Genomic DNA, 14,200 nt, shown 5'->3' on the forward strand with positions numbered 1-14,200 from the left:
CGACACATTTTTGTCAATATTTTCCATACCATTTACCAAACATTTTTTTATGATTTTGTCCAAAGATATTCTTATTATTGAACTAAGACCATATATAGACTGCATAGCTGTATAGTGAATTCAGATTCATTGTGTATCGAATTCAATATCATAATTTATATGTGTATATTACGTACTGAATATGTTTGTCCAAAGTTATTCTACGACGCAATATATAATACTCTTATTGTGCTTTTCAAGAATGTCGATTCTTTGGCATGTAGCGATCATACCCAAACTTTCGTTTTCACCATTCAATCAATCGCAGAATTATGTCACACTAAAAAACAAACAATCAATTGAAAGCTTAATTAATAGTACTTAATTAATTACGTACGTAAATCGCAATGAAAATAAAGGACACACGAGATGCTGAGTCAGCACCCCAACCATATTTATCTCTTAATATTATATTTTTACTATAAAACCCAATTTACTTATTGCGCTAACTTGGAGTATTTTACTGATCTCTTCAATCTCTCATCACTAAAACTGTTCCCTCTTTCTCTCCTCAAATTCAGAAGGAGATTCTTTTGCATGTAATCCAACTGCTTCATCAGCTCCAAAATCGAGGTTTTACACTTGATCTGCCTCTCAATTATCCTGAAAATGCATTTGCACTCGTTTATTCATCGTGCTATTTAGGTGTATGCCTAGTGTGAAAAAACCAAATGATTTTGTAGGTCGATTTTGTGATTAATTAGGGTTTTTATGTCTGATACTAGAAGCGGAGTACAGCAGACATCTTTAAAGACTGGGGTTTTAGTTTGATTTGTATGAATGAATTGATTTTTTAAAAATTAGGTTGCTCTCAGCTGCCATAGCTATGCCAATTTGACACGTATTGGATAAATCGGTTGAGGGGTTTATTGATAGATTACACAAGTAAGAAGAAAATAGATTTTCAGCAGACTTATTTAGCTCGATGAGGTTTTTGTCAACTCCGGTAATTGTTTAGCATCCCAAACATTTAGCTCAATCATACAATGGTTTCTGCCAGTTATAATTTCGGTGAACATAATTGCATTAGGACTCTGCAGTTTTCTGACGTCCATTGAATTGTAGTTTTTTCTATAGAAAGATGGAGGCTGGAGGTGCGGCAGCAGATTCATTTCTGAGGAACTATAGACTCGGGAAAACTCTTGGGCATGGTTCCTTTGGGAAGGTCAAACTTGCGGAACATGTACAGACCGGGCATAAGGTGGCCGTTAAAATCATCAATCGGCGGTTGATGGGGGGTCCTGAAATGGAAGAAAAGGGTAAGAAGATTTGCTTCGTTGAGAACAATAAATGAGATTCAAGAATTTCTAGTTGCATGGCGGAGGATATGTATATTCTAGTTTCTCGAGTTTGGTGCTATCATGTTTGCATCTTTGGCATTACCCTTTCATTTTATTAGCAAAAGTGTTTTATAGTTTTCTAAGAGTTAATGGTGTTATGCAGTGAAAAGAGAAATAACAATATGCCGAATGTTTGTGCATCCACATGTGATCCGCCTCTATGAGGTCATAGAGACACCAACAGATATATTTGTTATCATGGAGCACGTGACGCGAGGAGAGCTCTTTGATTATATTGTGGAAAGGGGCAGGCTGCAAGAAGATGAAGCTAGACACATTTTCCAGCAGGTAATATCATTTGTGTGTTTTCTTCGTCTCTGGTTGCTGTCTTGCCCACATGATGAACAAATTTGTGTTTTGGGCAGGTTATTTCGGGAGTGGAGTATTGCCATAGGAACATGATAGTGCATCGTGACCTTAAGCCGGAGAACTTACTTCTAGATGGAAAAGGCAATGTGAAGATAATTGATTTTGGATTAAGCAACATTATGAGGGATGGGCACTTTTTAAGGACAAGTTGTGGAAGCCCAAACTATGCTGCCCCTGAGGTTGTACAGTCAGCATACTTTGAAACATAGTAGAATACTATTGTTCTGATGATAATAGTGTCTGTAATATGTGCCACGAGGCTTTCTATTATGGCTAAGTTAGTTAGATGGAGCTCATTGCAGGTTGTTTCTGGAAAACTTTATGCTGGGCCTGAAGTGGATATTTGGAGCTGCGGTGTTATTTTGTATGCTCTTCTTTGTGGGGCTCTTCCTTTTGATGATGAAAATATTCCCAGCCTCTTCAAGAAAATAAAGGTATATGTACTAAATGTTTCCTGGAACTTGTAATGTTTGACACAGATCATCAAAGTAAGTAACTTTGATATATCTTAGAGTGGAATGTACACTCTTCCAAGCCACTTGTCTGCTGGAGCTCGTGATTTGATTCCAAGATTGCTACTAGTGGACCCTATGAAGAGGATAACCACGCATGAGATACGACAACATCCTTGGTTCAAAAAAAATCTTCCTCGCTATTTAGCTGTCACGCCACCCAATGCAATGGAACATCTAAAAACGGTAACTGTTATCTAATGCTCATTGGTCTGATCTTATGAACAGCGAGATGAATCATTCTTGTGATTCTAACATTTAAAAGTATTTTGTCCTTCAGCCGATCTTTGTCTAGCTTCTTCTTTTTTCCCGTTGAGAACTTTTATATGCATTGTCTATGTGAAACATCTTGTTTGCCAACTAGAATTTAGTTTGCTTAAGCAATCAATTTACAAGTGACAGCATATAACATCTCATTTACCAAGAAACGTTTGGAGTTGATTTCTCATTATGCTTCCAAACACCAACCACGGATCAAGTTTCCAAATTCACGTGCAGGGATAATACTGATGCAGTTTGATTTTATTATTGTTGCAGCTTGATGAAGAAATCATTCAACAAGTTCTTAGGTTGGGATTTGAGAGGGGTCAGCTTATTGACTCACTGCAGAGCAGGCTACAAAATGATGTAAACAATTGCATAAATATCAGCAGTAGTTTAGTTCTAAACCTTATGGATTGTTAATATTATGGCCTTTGCTGCAGGCTACTGTTGCATACTATCTTCTGTTGGACAAGCGGTCCCCCATTTCAAATGGCTACCTCACTGCTAACATTCAAGAGTCACCGGTATGCATATCTTTATTGCCATTCATAAATGGAACTTATTATTCTCTTCAAATGTTTTTCAAAGTTTACATTCTCTGATTCTCATAACTATCTATAATTCTATATTAGATGTGTTTTTTTACAAGGGACGACAACCACACATAAAGTGGTGAAAGCCCTTCACCATCTTATGATGACAGTGTAGTTAGGCTTTTGGGAACTTTAAAAATGGGCTCCAACAACCATCCCCTTTCTTCCCATTGCAGTAACTAACCCTTGATATCCATTCTTGATTAGTTTCTTGTCAAGTGCCTACATTGATGATTTGGATGTGTGTGGCACATATCAGCTATGGTCATGAGTTATCATATGTTGGATATGGGCATAATCCATTCCTATAAAAGCTTATCCTCATATGCAAAGTAGAATAGTGTCCTTGGTCTTTCTTTGTTGACCAATGTAGGATCAAAACCATAAAATAATAATGAGATTACTAGGTTAAGAACCTATTTCAATGAGCTGGACATGAGTGAAAGATTTTTGAGTATTTCATGCATAACATTAATACAGTAAGGAGGTACTTGGTATGACGGAATACTATTAGGGGGGAATGGAATGGAACTAGGAACTAATGGCTAATCCCATGGGTTGAGGAAGGAATGGCTACGCCTTATCTAGTGGGAATGGTCATTCCATATGGACTACTGATTCCTAAGAAAGACTAGTACTAAGTAAAGGAATGTGATGGAGCTAGGAATCACAGTTCCATACCCTCTTCCATTCCATCATGTACCAAACACCTCCTTAAAGTTTTGAAGAACAAAATCATCCAGTTCTGTATAAGATAGTCTGTTTGAATAATTTCAAACACCAGTTTTTAGTAATATGCATCAATATGTTTTCCAAGATATGCTGCCTGGTTTTTATCTTTTGCATATCATATATGGCGATGCTTATACCTTTTGCTTCCAGATGGATGAGTAAAAAATTGCACTTGCTAAACATTTAGTGAAATTTGGTTTGTCTTCCTGCAGGAAATTTATTCAGCAGCACCTAGTCCAGATCCTAATGTTCAAGCCTTTCCAATTGACTTAAATTCATCACCCTGGATACTAAGAAAGAAGCAATGGGCTGTCGGAATTCAGGTTAAAATTGTGAAATTCAATGTTTTTCTTTCTCGGGCTTTGGAACAGCCGTATATATGAAACTTGCATATGCCAAATATCTTCAAAAGTTTAGTAACAAGAATTGCTGATATTGAGTAGCATATATAGCTCTAGCAGTGCATTTGGGCATGTGCCATAGTTTCTCATGCTTGCTACTTTACCAGTCCCCAGCACGTCCAGGTGAGATAATGACCAAGATTCTCGGAGCCTTGCAAGGATTAAATGTCAGGTGGAAGAAGGTCGGGCACTATAATATGAAATGCCTCTTCACTCGTGGCATTCAAAACCTAGACAGCATGGCCATTACTAACCACATGAATGACAACCATTATGTTAATGGCATAACTTCCACCGGCACAAATGGGTCACAACAAAGTTCTGCTGTGAAGTTTGAAATACAGGTTAGACTTATATTTCATATACCAGGATGCAGAATACCGTTTAAATTTGATGCATAACCCAATAATAATACCGTTTTAATTTGATGCAATGATAGCTTTACAAAACCAGCGAAGTGGAGTACGTGCTTGATCTACAGAGACTCAGTGGCCCTGTGTTCCTCTTCTTGGATTTTTGTGCCTATTTCATGACGCGGCTTGAGTTCATTAGTATGTTTACTTCCGACAATAAGTTTGTAACCTCCATGTAAATATTTCTATTTTCAATGGTAGAGTAAGACCACTTGTTAGGATTAAATTGTGTTGGAATTACGAAAATTTTAACTGGGCTTTGTATATATTTCCACATAATTTTGTATACCACTAGCAGCTTTGGTTTGATTAGAGGTCTCTACTTAGTTACGTGATTATTTGCACATTTTAGTGGCTTGAGTTTGTATATATTTGGGACGACTATTATTTATTACTCCCTCCGTCACAATAAGTCTTTTTTTGTTTTTCATCCGTCTCACAAAAAGAGACCCTTTTCACTTTTACTGTAACTAAAACTAGGTTTTACGTTTTAGTAATTTATTTTATTCATATTTTATTAGTATAAAATTGTAGTACTATATTCCAGCAATTATAAAGTGATTGATATTCCTTTTTCAATGGCTCATTGCAAGTAATTAATTTCTTTTTTAACAAACACAAGCCCTTCACTTTCACGCATGCTTTACTCTATTTTCTGTTTTATTCTATCTCAATTCAACTCAATAAATATCCTTTTATAAATTTTTTGTTAAAAAGAAATTGATCACTTGAGGTAGCTCCTATTCCCGGACGGAGGGAATACTAATTTTGATAAACTGAGTGAATGCTACTGAAAAAAAAGGGGAAAAAGAATACACATACCAAAATTTGAATTGCTATACTATTTACTGTATGTTGATAACTAGTCTTTGATTTTTACAGTATACCATTTCCCATAGTTTAAACTTTAAACTTTAAAGGTGAGTAAGATCCACTGATATGTGGATCATCAATGAATAATATGAGTAAGCCTCTAAATAGAAAGAATGCCAACAATCAAATTGTGAAATAATACAATGTCACACAATGTTGAATTGCCTCTCACTGCCAAATCAACCTACATCCTTGCTCTTCCGCCTTCATAAAAAGAAGAGACCTTGTAATTCTCTGCAACAACGAAGCCAACACAGTTCAGTTGCGTTGCAATGAGACACATGGAAGTATTAAATAAAGAAAATAAACGTCGTTGGTACCTCCCGAGTATCTCTAAGCCGAAGAAGCTCTAGTCTCTCTGATGGCCTACGGTTTGTCAATGTAGCAAGCTGCATAATCGGGCATGCTATCAAATGTCGCGGAGCAAAACAAGTTTTTCCAGTTATGATTCAACCAAAATGTGCATTAGCATACCCAAAAACTGAAGCGCTCGGGATCACTTGTGGATGGCATCAATCCTTCTGCTTTAAAAAGCTCCGCGAGCCTTATTCTATCTGTAGGGGGCAATTTGTTAATAAGAAGATTTGGATTTAGGAAACATGACTGAGTATCCAGTAAACAGTTTCACACAGTTACCCCCTTGTGCGGCTTCTTGTGCCTCCTTTATCCATTGGCGAACAAAAACTGCTGCCTTATTTGTCATCTCCAGCAACTGTAGGATGAGACGAACAAACTTCTTTAGAGAAAATGGAAAACCGAGAAGATGGTGACAATTCAAGCACATCCCTCAAATTTTGAGTGATCATGTGATAAATGTGCAAGGAAATCCAAATATCAGTCAGTACTCACATCATTCCTCTCATTTCCCTCTGGCGGATATGTGTCGTTCACCCACTCAACCTCAGCGACACGGTATCTTCAGATCCAATGACAAAATAGAGTGAATCAGTTTTAGAAGCTATACTTGTGTATGATATGGTCACTAGAAAGTAGTGGAAAACTGAATATTACCCATCTTGATCCCAATTTCGAATGATACGACATCTCCTCCGGCTTTCAACCTGCGTCCATTAGTTGTTCATATAGCAAATAAAGTAGAAAAAAATGCACATAAACATGTAGCTTACTTATAATTTTACCTCTAAAAAGAAACGTCCATCTGGAAGAGGCTCACAGCTGCATTAATAACAGAACAAGTGACCATATGCATTAAGGAAGTGCAGTGTCGATAAAAGCAAATCCATATTCCCCATGAAAGAGTAAAAGGGGGGGATCAAACAAAACAAAATACCAAAAAAGAACACGAAATTATAGAAGTATGGTCCAACTATTAGCAACCACCTACTCAGTAATCTCCACCTCACATGCATAATCAACGACTGAACCAGTTGAGGGGTCAATCACAACCTACACCATACAAGCAAGAGAAAGAGTGAGCATATACATTGGACCCTGACAGTTGTTATAATACAAGAATGAAGAAACAACTCAAGTAACATCATACCATTCCCATCCGGCGATTTCCTTCCATTATCCTCCTCACCTGTTGTGGCACAAAACGTGGGACTTAAAATCAGCCAGCAATAAGATATGTATTAAACCTGTACGCATTTAATAAACCCACAAGATCACTATTAGAACAACTTTTGGTGCCCAAAACTACCAAATATCGTCACTATATTAAATTGACAAAAATTGTGGGAACGTATAATCATCATTTATATTCTTTCAGATACAAGCAGCAGAATTCTCGTTTAGCTAGGTTAAGGAGATCATGTTTGCATATTATGGTGGCAGGAGAAGCTGATCACCACTTGAAATGGGATTGTGAAAGGTAAGTTACAAACAATATGCGTGCGGTTCGACCTATTTCTTACGTCTTAGAATGGAAAAACAACAAGACGTACTATAAATACTCCCTTGAGGATTTTCCAATAGATAAGACAAAATATAAAGAGGGAATTCAGATTTTTAGAGCTAAAATCCGTCTGAGATAATGAAATGTGGAGGCAATTGATCTGCTCACCATAAGTCTATAACGTGGTTCAAAAATGTTAAGCTGTAACTTCTGGCACGGTAGGATAACATCCATGGCAAAAAGAGGCAACAAATCAGGACCAGGGTTTGTCAAACTGAGTTGCTCCAACTTCCTCTCTGCATATTCCTCCGGAAAGCTCTTCTCTATGATGTTGTTTAATGTGACACTGCAAATGCCAATCAACTGACATTTTATATCTGTCAAACTGTCATAGCTATGTGCTTCTATGTACTTGCTGATAGTAAGGTTCTGTAAAATCTAAAACCAAGATCCAAATAACACTTAACACTAAGAAAGGCCAGGCCATACATAAACCTCAATTTGATCTCTATGTTAATATACTACATTCATGGGGGTTAACTGGGGATAAGAAAAAAGATGTTCCTTAGATGAAATGTTCAAAGAAGATTTGAGCAAGACCAATTTAGACTTTATATGAGCAACGCTAACCACAGATCAGATTTTAAACTACAAATTTGTTTGAGCTCGTGTAGGCCTTGTTAACATAAATGGTTCAAGCTTGAGCTTGAACTTAAAAACATTTTTTGGGTATAATATGCATCTAAATCACACAATTTGGCTAGCTCACGAGCCTTATGTTTAAATATTTAAAATTTACTCAGCTTGATAATAAATGGGCCAACTTAAACTTCCAAATGCTCAGTCCAGTTTGGTTATGCCCATGAGTGCAACTATAGCGGTAGAAAACGAACCTGATTGCACATGTTCTGGGACTAATAAACAAAATAGTACGACACAGAGGACATCTGTTGCCTGAAAATAAGAATGCAAGATATGAATAAAAAATGTATCATTGAAACAATAAAAGAATCATAGATGTTATTGAAACAATATCAATGTAGAAAATGAAGAAAGGCAAATAAAGAGATGGAGACAGGAGATAACACCTCGGTCCATAGTCTGAAACAGGCATGACCGACAGAAAGAATGCCCACAAGGAGTTGTGATTGGTTCGAACAGTAACTTCAAGCATAAAGTGCAATCATAATCATCTGTTCGTTGAGGATTGGAATTGATTCTCCTCAAAAAAGTATTGGCTATTTTCTTCTCTAAATTTGAAAGAGCGTTGCTGCAGACAGAAATATTATAAGTTAATGTTATTATTCACAAGTTTATAAATAGGAAAAAAATAGGTGGTATGATACCTATGCATGTTGAGAAGGAACCTCTACATTACCTTTGGGGATCAATCTGAAGGCCTGAGCGAATAACATCTTGAGCCAGCTCATACTTTTCCAACTGAAAGAAAGAGAATAAGAAATGGCATTACAAGCAAGATGCAGCACCCAGAAAAACCATAGAGGTGTATATGAGAATAAATACAAAAACACAGTAGAATGCAAATTGCCTACATTACAAAATTGTACGTACACAACTTTAGATGCAGAGATCTATCACAGCTAACTGTTGTAAACCTAATCATGACAGATATTTTCCTGAGTATAATATCATTTTTTGAGTTTCTACCAAGCCCATAAATGTCTGATTGTCTACCAATTGTGAACTCTTGAGGAAAATGTAAACCTTATCATGAAAGAACTTTTCATTTGTATCATGTATTTTTCAGTTACTATTAAGCTGATAAAAGTTGATACCAAATTACCCATTACCAACCACAGCATATTGAGATGGAAGAAAACTGAAGCAAAAAGGAATTCTTACCAGAATAAGAGCATTAGCCTTAAGAATGTAGGAGGCTGCTGAATTACAATGTAGATTCATCACCTTCTCCGCATCATTCAGTGCAAGCTAAAATACATTTTAAACATGAATTTGATAGGACATCTCAAGAAAAGATGGAGCAAAAATTGGGAGGAACACTAAGATATGGGAACACACCCCAGCATGGGTTGTTGGATCCAACCCATTCAATGGCCTATATTCTGAAGCCGAAGGAGACCTGCTTCTGAGGAATTGGCTAATCCTGGGGAACAATTCAAATTAAAAAAATAAGAATTCAGATACCTAATCATACCAATCAAATTAATTGGACAAATTGCCAAAAACACTGTCATGATAAATCATGGTTAAGGACCTCATACCGGAGATAGGCAGCACATCGGTTGCTCAGAATAATAGAATCACCAGGCTTAATGTGGTTAGCTCTTGAGTATAATTCAATTGCCTGATTAAATTCAACATTAAGATGATAAGTTGATGACAAAATCATGCATACTGTCCAGAAAGATTTGCCCACTTACTATACCAAACACTAACAAATATAAAAACTAGACAGAGTAGATGCGTGGTCCAGACAATTTCTGTAATCTATACATAGAGCACTAATTAAACTTACTAGGCTAGCATCAACTGGCATTGCTAACCTGATGAGCTTAAACCTAAGAAATTTGACAAAAATTTTGATGGTGTTGCTAAAGTTGACTAGCAATAACTTCACAAGTAGCAACCGCAAACAGATGTCATTTCTGATGCCAAGAATGTTCTGAGGACCCAAATACAAAAAAAAAATGAAACTTCAACTACTTATGTGTGCATTACTCCCTTCATAATGTAGGTGGATAACTAAAGAAAATCAGGGACTTGGTATAATTAGAGATATTCTCTCAGAACAATCCATACCAGCGTACCTACTAATCTGGCCTCTAATATCAGAAACCTAGAAGTGGCAGATGAAAATGAAAAATGTATGAATATGGGAATTATTGGTACTTTCTCAGCATCAAAGAGAACAATGATTATCGAATGAACATGACTAGGCTCCTACTATTTGAGCCATCATTCCCTTACTTATGTTGTCTCAGTCATAGTAATAAAATTGCAATCTTGGAGCATCAAAAATAGAATATGTAACTATATACCCATGCGACCCAAACAGATCTTCAACAAGCAGCAAGAATTGAATAATATTCCTGAAGTCCTAAAGGAACTACTTTGTTCATGTTCCATGAGACCCAAACCATAACCAATAAACAGTTTTTGAGCCACCAATGTCAATGACCCTTCAGTGCTGATATCTAATGTTCCCAAGGCTAACACCTAGTTCTCCAAATACAGTGTTGCTTATTCCCCGAGAGTGAATTGCTTATCATCTACTGCTTTATGTATATGTAAACTTTCTAAGGCTTTAGCTTGCCATGAAAGTTCTTCACATTACCCTCTGATTGGGGTCAAACAGATTCAAGAAGCATGGAGCACCATCCCATGAAGATTTGCGGCAATAATTCAAACCAAAATGACGCCTCTTGCATTATCGAGATTATCCTGACACTTATAGACATGATTTGCACCAAAAGAGAAGGTAAACGCTTAGGCTTCAACCAGACCAAAAGTAGAAAAAACCATTAAGGAGCTCATCCATGGCAACGCTGCAACAGCCTAAAGCATAAGGTCAAGTCCTCTAACCGCCAATGCACACCTCATGCTCATAGGATAAAGAACAAAGAATCCAACTAAACTAAACCACCAACTAAGTAGCATTCTTCCAATTCCACACAATAAGAACAGAAAAGAAGTCCAATTTTTGAAAGAAAATCACATATAAAAAACTTATCCAATAAAATAATATAATTAGGAGGGCAGATAACCTGATCCAATCGATCTTCACGAAATGCAGTGTTTCCCCTTTGCATGAGGTCGTAGAGATGGGCATACCTCTCCAACGACATTGATGATCCTTCCTCATTCTGCTGCACCAATTAACAACATCACCCAATTTAATTATGCTCCCAACACATACACACACAGAGAGAAAGAGCATATTCAGATTTCAGACCCATGGAAAGTCGTAAACATCATCAATCCCTTCCAAGCTGAATCGGGTAGCTGGAGAAGACTCCATTTTGGGAATAAGGGTACAAACTAAATCAGCTATAGAGTCCTTGAAAGAACAAAAGTGGTGGCCTATGTGTGTCCAAATGAAAGAGGGCGACGTGTAGCCAATAGGAAAGTCGTTTAATTGATCGATGAATGAGAAATGAGATTGTGGCGGTAGTGCGGCGTGTTCGCCCCTGTATCCTTCGTTCCACACTTGGACTCAATTCGTTTACGTGTCTTCTCTTCTCTATCGCTCTACTCTAACTATCCATATATATATACACAAAATGTAGGCTGCTACAGTGTTGAGTATTGCATGTAACACCATTGAAATTTCTCTCACCAATCGTAATTTTGTGTGGATTTCGTTGCAAGCTTTTCTTCTTCATCAAAATTTTGCCCAATTTTTTTTACCGCCGTTGAAAATTGTTTTACTATCTTGCTTCACTGTTTTTCACTCTGCACGTGGCAGAATATAAGCCCTGAGTTTATATTTGTGTATTGATATTAGTGGGAAATTAACCAATTTGAGTTGGTAAGTTTTCAATAAAAAAAATTTTACTCAAATTTGTACTGTAAAAAACACTACGAATTGATATGTCTTCAATGAATTTTTTCTCAAATTATTTAAGTTATTTTGTTAACAATAATATTCTTAATATTTTAAAATTAGTATCAATTATCCTAGTCCTAGAGTCAAAGTTTTGCTATGATTTGAATAAATATATTTTCATTTAAATGAGGTTGGTTGATTTATAATTAGTCACTCCACGGATTAGGCCATTACGTTTACTTTAAATTTTTATATATTAATATATAGAGAAAAGCATTCATGAGTCATGACGCTTCTAACCTAACCTAATTAAAGTGGGATTGAAATTAAAACTTCTTTCGTTACTATGAACTAATTTGAGTATTTAATCTTTATATAAGTATATGGCTGTCATGCATTATCGTAACCTATAAAATACACTATATACATAGATGCATTATGGCAATAATATGTATGTAAATATTTAGATAATGGGTAGTATTATAATAGGTTGGTGAAATGGATCTTGTTAAGCCGACCTATTTAGAGAAAGAAACAAATTGAAGGGTATATTATTAACACATTCCAACAAAAATTAAAGACAAAACATCATAAGATTTGTTCCAAAACACATTACATGTATGCATTTACGTTTTACGAACATTCCAAAATATTAAAAGACATCAAAAGTTCTATAGTGAATCATCAACAAATGGAATAATTTGAGCTTTACTTGAATGTCAAATTGTCAACTATATTTTTCTTTATCAACTGTTTATCTCAAATGATACTATAATGACTGCCGATATTTGGTTAATTTCGTAACAAATTACAAAATAATTCTAAATTAATTCCAAAGTGCATTTATAATGGTTTAAGGATGTACCGAAATTTCAAAGATACTAATTACTAGTAGTTAGGACATAGTATGGGTCGTTTGCCTTAAAAATTGTCACTTTGAGACTTGACAGAATTTTATAACCAGCAAATGGAAGGTGCCAAGGTGGAACTTAGAGTATTGATGACAATATATGATATTTTATTTAAAAGATATGGTTAAATAAAATTAAAATTAATTAATTTATAAATAGATGTTGATGCCAGATTTGATGATATCTGGTCCCCCTTTTAACCCAATTGCTTTCATCTTTAGCGAGTTTGAATGCTTCCTTACTTATTGTTGGATCAACGACTACACATTAGTTTGATATTGTCTGCTTTAGATTAAGTCAAGTTCGTATAGATTTGTTTTGGGTCACCCCCAAAAGGGCTCAAACTAATTAAGGATGGATAGCACTTATATACTAATTCAACTTCTCTCACTCATCCGATATGGGATGGGTTTGTACCCAACAAACCTCCCCTCAAACCGAGACTACATCGGGAACACATAGTCGATACATCGAGACATTACGGGCCCGACTCAAACTAGAGTCATCCAGGCCCTAACCGAAAGCTACCTTGGCTCTGATACCAATTGTTGGGATTAGTTTGATATTGTCTGCTTTAGATGGAGCCAAGCCCGCACAGATTTATTTTTGGGTCACCCCTAAAAGAGCTCAAATTAATTAGGGATGGATAGCACTTATATACTCATCCAACTTCCCTTCAAACGGAGAACACATAGTCGATACATCGAGACATTACGGGCCCGACTCAAACTAGAGTCATCCAGGGCCCAACCCAAAGCCACCTTTGTTGGGATCAGAGACTGCACATTAGTTTGATATTGGAACCAGCCCGCACGGATTTGTTTTTTGGTCACTCCCAAAAGGCCTCAAACTAATTAGGGATGGATAGCACTTATATACTAATCCAACTTCCCTCACTCATCCGATGTGGGATGGGTTTGTACCCAACACTTATATTAGTCTTGATCTATTACTTTTCAGTTATTCATTATCTGTTGTTTTGTCATTGTGTTTTAGTGCTAGCTCTGTTGTCTTTAAAATTCTCAATCTGTTGGTTTTAAGTATTGCATATAGCGTGGTGTAAGTTGCTGAAACTTCTTAGGTCTTGGTTTTGATGACCCTTTGTCGCCTCGAGTCTTTTTATTTAATGAAAAAAATTACACCCATTGATATATCTATTTCAACAGATATATGAATATATCGTTCATATAAAGTTCACTCACGGTTCGTATATAATTCTTGTACAAATTCAAAACCCTACAATTACTACAATCACACATTCTCTATGTGATCAAATCAAACACAGTGCCAAAATGAATCAAATTCTTGACTTATTAATTAATTGCACTTTGTCATGACTTGGATGGTAGGCTCCAAACACCAACCCT

The 14,200-nt window shown here is 36.2% G+C and overlaps 2 protein-coding genes across 5 annotated transcripts; one reads left to right on the forward strand and one right to left on the reverse strand.

Moving 5' to 3' along the window:
* The first annotated feature begins 478 nt into the window (after positions 1 to 478).
* LOC125215578 (SNF1-related protein kinase catalytic subunit alpha KIN10-like) lies at positions 479 to 4,975 on the forward strand. Of its 2 annotated transcripts, none has more exons than XM_048117032.1 (11): positions 479 to 612; positions 1,105 to 1,298; positions 1,483 to 1,667; positions 1,745 to 1,927; positions 2,051 to 2,182; positions 2,261 to 2,446; positions 2,798 to 2,887; positions 2,965 to 3,048; positions 4,062 to 4,172; positions 4,358 to 4,594; positions 4,690 to 4,975. In XM_048117032.1, the coding sequence occupies exons 2-11, from the start codon at positions 1,121 to 1,123 to the stop codon at positions 4,840 to 4,842; spliced, it is 1,539 nt and encodes a 512-aa protein (XP_047972989.1). In that variant the 5' UTR covers positions 479 to 612; positions 1,105 to 1,120; the 3' UTR covers positions 4,843 to 4,975. The 2 variants fall into 2 exon arrangements, with proteins under 2 accessions (XP_047972989.1, XP_047972990.1); XM_048117033.1 differs by having other exon boundaries at positions 505 to 612; positions 1,117 to 1,298.
* A 507-nt stretch (positions 4,976 to 5,482) lies between these two features.
* LOC125210596 (LON peptidase N-terminal domain and RING finger protein 1) lies at positions 5,483 to 11,634 on the reverse strand. 3 transcript variants are annotated; one of them, XM_048110133.1, is made up of 18 exons: positions 11,329 to 11,634; positions 11,141 to 11,239; positions 9,638 to 9,720; positions 9,435 to 9,519; positions 9,258 to 9,344; positions 8,773 to 8,834; positions 8,483 to 8,664; positions 8,288 to 8,348; positions 7,563 to 7,740; positions 7,041 to 7,079; positions 6,882 to 6,943; positions 6,676 to 6,712; positions 6,548 to 6,597; positions 6,386 to 6,452; positions 6,167 to 6,248; positions 6,011 to 6,090; positions 5,857 to 5,925; positions 5,483 to 5,770 (listed from the first exon to the last, which is right to left on the reverse strand). In XM_048110133.1, the coding sequence occupies exons 1-18, from the start codon at positions 11,392 to 11,394 to the stop codon at positions 5,705 to 5,707; spliced, it is 1,455 nt and encodes a 484-aa protein (XP_047966090.1). In that variant the 5' UTR covers positions 11,395 to 11,634; the 3' UTR covers positions 5,483 to 5,704. The 3 variants fall into 3 exon arrangements, with proteins under 3 accessions (XP_047966090.1, XP_047966089.1, XP_047966091.1); XM_048110132.1 differs by having other exon boundaries at positions 11,141 to 11,242; positions 11,329 to 11,633; XM_048110134.1 differs by having other exon boundaries at positions 6,173 to 6,248; positions 11,141 to 11,242; positions 11,329 to 11,630.
* Between the last annotated feature and the right edge of the window lie 2,566 nt (positions 11,635 to 14,200).

The sequence above is a fragment of the Salvia hispanica genome, chromosome 3 (assembly GCF_023119035.1).
Source record: "Salvia hispanica cultivar TCC Black 2014 chromosome 3, UniMelb_Shisp_WGS_1.0, whole genome shotgun sequence".
NCBI classification, from domain to species: domain Eukaryota; kingdom Viridiplantae; phylum Streptophyta; class Magnoliopsida; order Lamiales; family Lamiaceae; genus Salvia; species Salvia hispanica.

What these genes read in the sequence shown, in the direction of transcription:
- LOC125215578 (XM_048117032.1), top strand. Translation starts at nt 1,121, where the DNA reads ATGGAGGCTGGAGGTGCGGCAGCAGATTCATTTCTGAGGAACTATAGA. An exon ending in CAATGGAACATCTAAAAACG is followed by an intron (nt 2,447 to 2,797) that starts GTAACTGTTATC and finishes TTATTGTTGCAG; the next exon opens with CTTGATGAAGAAATCATTCA. An exon ending in CTGTGAAGTTTGAAATACAG is followed by an intron (nt 4,595 to 4,689) that starts GTTAGACTTATA and finishes ATGCAATGATAG; the next exon opens with CTTTACAAAACCAGCGAAGT.
- LOC125210596 (XM_048110132.1), bottom strand. Translation starts at nt 11,394, where the DNA reads ATGGAGTCTTCTCCAGCTACCCGATTCAGCTTGGAAGGGATTGATGAT. An exon ending in ATGGACGTTTCTTTTTAGAG is followed by an intron (nt 6,598 to 6,675) that starts GTAAAATTATAA and finishes TAATGGACGCAG; the next exon opens with GTTGAAAGCCGGAGGAGATG. An exon ending in GGCTTAGAGATACTCGGGAG is followed by an intron (nt 5,771 to 5,856) that starts GTACCAACGACG and finishes TCGTTGTTGCAG; the next exon opens with AGAATTACAAGGTCTCTTCT.